The sequence below is a fragment of the Tetrao urogallus genome (assembly GCF_951394365.1).
Source record: "Tetrao urogallus genome assembly, chromosome: 17".
In the NCBI taxonomy this organism is placed as follows: Eukaryota; Metazoa; Chordata; class Aves; order Galliformes; family Phasianidae; genus Tetrao; species Tetrao urogallus.
In genome coordinates, this window is record NC_136830.1 from 9,195,102 (window position 1) to 9,198,809 (window position 3,708).

At 55.1% G+C, this 3,708-nt stretch overlaps 1 protein-coding gene across 1 annotated transcript; it reads left to right on the top strand.

Annotated features, from left to right (window-relative positions):
* Positions 1-2,389: 2,389 nt before the first annotated feature.
* POP5 (POP5 homolog, ribonuclease P/MRP subunit) lies at positions 2,390-3,286 on the top strand (the record flags this gene model as incomplete). Its single annotated transcript, XM_079543879.1, has 5 exons — positions 2,390-2,409; positions 2,501-2,643; positions 2,712-2,861; positions 3,028-3,111; positions 3,180-3,286. 5 exons carry the CDS (start codon positions 2,390-2,392, stop codon positions 3,284-3,286), a joined length of 504 nt encoding a protein of 167 aa, XP_079400005.1.
* Between the last annotated feature and the right edge of the window lie 422 nt (positions 3,287-3,708).

Here is a 3,708-nt window from a genome sequence, read left to right on the forward strand (position 1 = left end):
AAACATCCTATCTAAAAAGGACGAAGATTCACTAACTGATCTCTGTCTTTTCAGTGAACGCATATGCTGGTGATTTTAAATATAGCAAAAAGTTATAAATTCTAAGAGCTGACTGCATGCAATAAAGGGTGTATATCAATCACACTGTTTACTGCAGCTTATTAGCACAAGTAATTCCATACGATACAAATATGACTTAGCCCGTAATCTGGAGATTACATATGTTGTGTAAACCCAACACAAAGGTCTGGATCCCAAAGGCCCAGCTCTCAAAGGCCAACCCCATCTGGAGCAAACAGAACAGAGCCACTTCAGGGGACACCAGGGCTCCATTCCTACAGCAGATGTAACCTCCCCCATTTTCTAGCCCCATCCTGCTTTTCAGATCAGGCAGGGCACGGCTGACAGGTTCAAAAGCCCCTCGACCATTTCTGATAAGTGTAAGGTATTTGGTTCACCACCTGGGTTGGGTGAATTTGGCACCTGTTCCCAAAACTCATCCTCCCAATATGCATCAGCAGCTTGAGTCCAAATCTACAGCTGCCCACATGGCCACCCAGCATCTGGGCAGGATCCATGGGATACGGATGGAAGAAAACCTCAACAGGGAATCCTCTGAGGTCCCTGAAGCATCTGGCAGTGACAGCAACACAAGACCCAAATGACTCTGAAACATGCTTTGTCCTGCTCTCTAAAACACATCAATTAATATCAGCCATTTGTAACCTTTACTGTATTATTCCCAAAATGAAATCATTATGCGAACCAAGATCAGAAAAAATCAGCCCAGGAGTTTATTGGACTCACCCCTTTGTAGGACAATCATTGATGAAGCTATCATTCTTCATACATTGATTAAGAGCCTTCTATCCAAAGTTCTCAAAAAGCTTTACAAATCATTTCTAATGCACCTAGAGTGCATGTTACTTGCCCCTGTCCTAGCACACTCTGACCTCCATAATTTCTATTTGATAAGCTATTCCAAGGCCATATAGTCTCTCTAGGTCTGCAGGAGAGACACCCATCCTCCTTCTTGGCAGCTCTCTGCAGCCAATCTTCAACTCAAATTGCATTTTCCAAATTTTTCTCACTCCAACCCTATTTCAGGAGACAGTTCTTTCCCACCTTGGCCATGTAACTCAGTGTCTCTTATGATTGCTTCTTAAATTACTGACACAAATCAATACAGCAAAGCTTGCAGAGGACAGGGTGAGGAGGAAAGAAAACCAAACGAGGAGGTGTTAGAATCTTGTAGTCCTGGGCTGTCAGCTCAGCAAACCGTGAAGCCTGACCAGATCTGCACGCCTTGTGCTGACACGAGTGCTGTCTGCAGGGAGCTGTGGTGGCTCAGGGCTGCTCTGCGCATCGTCCAAATCAACAACAGGGAACTGAAGGCCATATCCTACGTCAAATGAAGCAGGACGGCGCTCTCTCACCACACTGCTCTCTCTTTGCACTGTGTCTCTCCTAATCAGCTTTCTGGACCGAAAACTGAGGCTTTCGCAATGCATGGGGCCGTGCCTGTAGCATGCACAGTGCACACGTCCTATTGGATTATAGGGCACAGTGCACTCAGGCGGGCTGCTCGTCCAGCCCCAGCTGTGCCTCTGCAAGAACAGGGAAACGAGGAGGGCAGCAGTGACAGCAACCTGAACAGGTCGGAAGGCAGGGAGGGGAACAGCACTGCACTGACAGCTGCCGGCTCCTCACTGCACAGCAAAACCACACGGGAACCCCACAGAGCGATGCCTTTGGTAGCACACAGAGATGTGGGAGCACAGAACGGAGCCCAGGCAGCTGTCAGAGCACAAAGCAATGCAGGAAAGGCCTGCTACCTGCACCACAGGCTGGCAAATATCCACACTGCCTCTGTTCACAGCACACAGGTAAAGGCCTCGCAGCAGACTTGGTGCTTTTCTCCCTGAGAAATTCTCATTAACGCCTGCCTGAAGGCGACGGAGGAGAGTCAGGACAGAGCGGGAGCAGCAGAGCCGGCAGCCAGCAGCACCTGTGTCACGAGGCAGGAGTTTAACACCCAGGACAGGAATTGCTCTGCCTTTATCACTGCTTTGTCCACAGTTAAGGCCGTTAAGGGCGACGTTTTCACCCCGAATGAGCCGTGAGGCGCGCGGACGCCCCTCGACGCCTCGCACCGCGCCTCGAGCGCCCCCGCGCGGCGGCTGTGGGGAAAGCGGCGAAGCGCGGGAAGCAGCGCGCATGCGCAAAGCCACAACCAGCCGAGGAAGGAAGGAACGCAGCGCGCAGGCTCAGCGAGGACGGGAAGTCCTTCCTCTTTCCCCGCCCCTGCGCCGTGGCGATTGGCTGCGGTGAGCGGAGGCCGCTCGCTCATTGGCTGAGCATCATCCGCGCGGAGGGGCCCGGCGGCGGCATGGTTCGCTTCAAGAACAGGTGAGGCTGCGGTGTGGTGGCGCGGTGCGGCTCCGCGGTGTGGCTCCGCCGGCAGCTCCGCCGGCAGCTCACAGCGGCCCGCCGCCCGCAGGTACGTGCTGTGCGAGGTGCTCTCGGAGGACCCGCGGTGCCGGCAGTGCATCGAGGACCGCGCGGTGGGCCTCGCCGTCAGGGACGCCGTCGCGCGGGCGCACGGGGACTACGGGCTGGGCTGCTGCTGCGTGTCCTTCACAGGTAGCGGGGCGGGGCCGCGGGGGCTCGGCGGGGCGGCGCGGGCGCTGACGGCTGCGTTCGGCCCGCAGTGAAGTACCTGAACGCGTACACCGGCACCGTGCTGCTGCGCTGCCGCAAGGACTTCCAGCGGCTGCTGAGCTCGGCGCTGCCGCTCGTCCGGCACCTGGAGGGCCGCGGGCAGCGCTTCCCCTGCGCGCTGCGCACGCTGCACGTGGGCGGTGAGTGCGGTACCTGCGGGGGGAACGGATCCGTCCGTAGCGCGGCCGCTCGGCACCTGGGCTGACGGAGGGGTGCCGTCGATGGGCGGCAGGGCGGCCTGCGCACGGGTGCCGCGTGCTACAACAGCGCTCGGTTCCAAACGCGCCGCTCTCGCGGCTCCCGCAGGTACCATCAGAACCTGTCAGAAGTTTCTCATCCAATATAACAGAAAGCAGCTGCTGCTGCTGCTGCAGAAGTGTACGAGTGAAGGTGAGTTCCTCCGGCCCCGCGGCTCTGCTCGTGGGGCTGCGGCACAACTCTGCTGTGTCTTTTGGCAGAGGAGAGGCGCAGCGTGCGGCAGGCGGTGCTGAGCTGCTCCCTCACAGAAGAGCAGGCGCAGAGCGGGGAGGAGGAGGAGGAGGAGGATGGCACAGAGACAGACTGAGCAGCACTTGTTCGCCTTTGTTCTGGACCTGGCTGTCATCAAAGCGATACCAAGTATCCTCCTGTGTTAAGTAAAGCAAGTAAAGGTGCTTTTCCTGGTTCTACTTAGATTTCAAGTGTTCTTAAATAAAATGCATTCAAAAAACCACAAAAGATTACGCTTAAGTAGGTTTCTTGCCTCTTTTATTCCAGGATTCAAACCTTTGACTGCTCCAAAGGAGCGAAGCTCAACGTGATCTTTGTGCTGAGGTAGAAGTGAGCTTCAGGCAGTTGGTATGGGAAGGAAATGTAGTTATGCTCCCTCGGTACAGAGAGCAATAACTTTAGTTTTTGACCTCATCTTCCAGTGCAGCTGTTCTTGAAAGGGTTGTCTGGTGTTTCAAGTCACAAAAGCACTGACTGTCTACAGGAGCATAGACTACA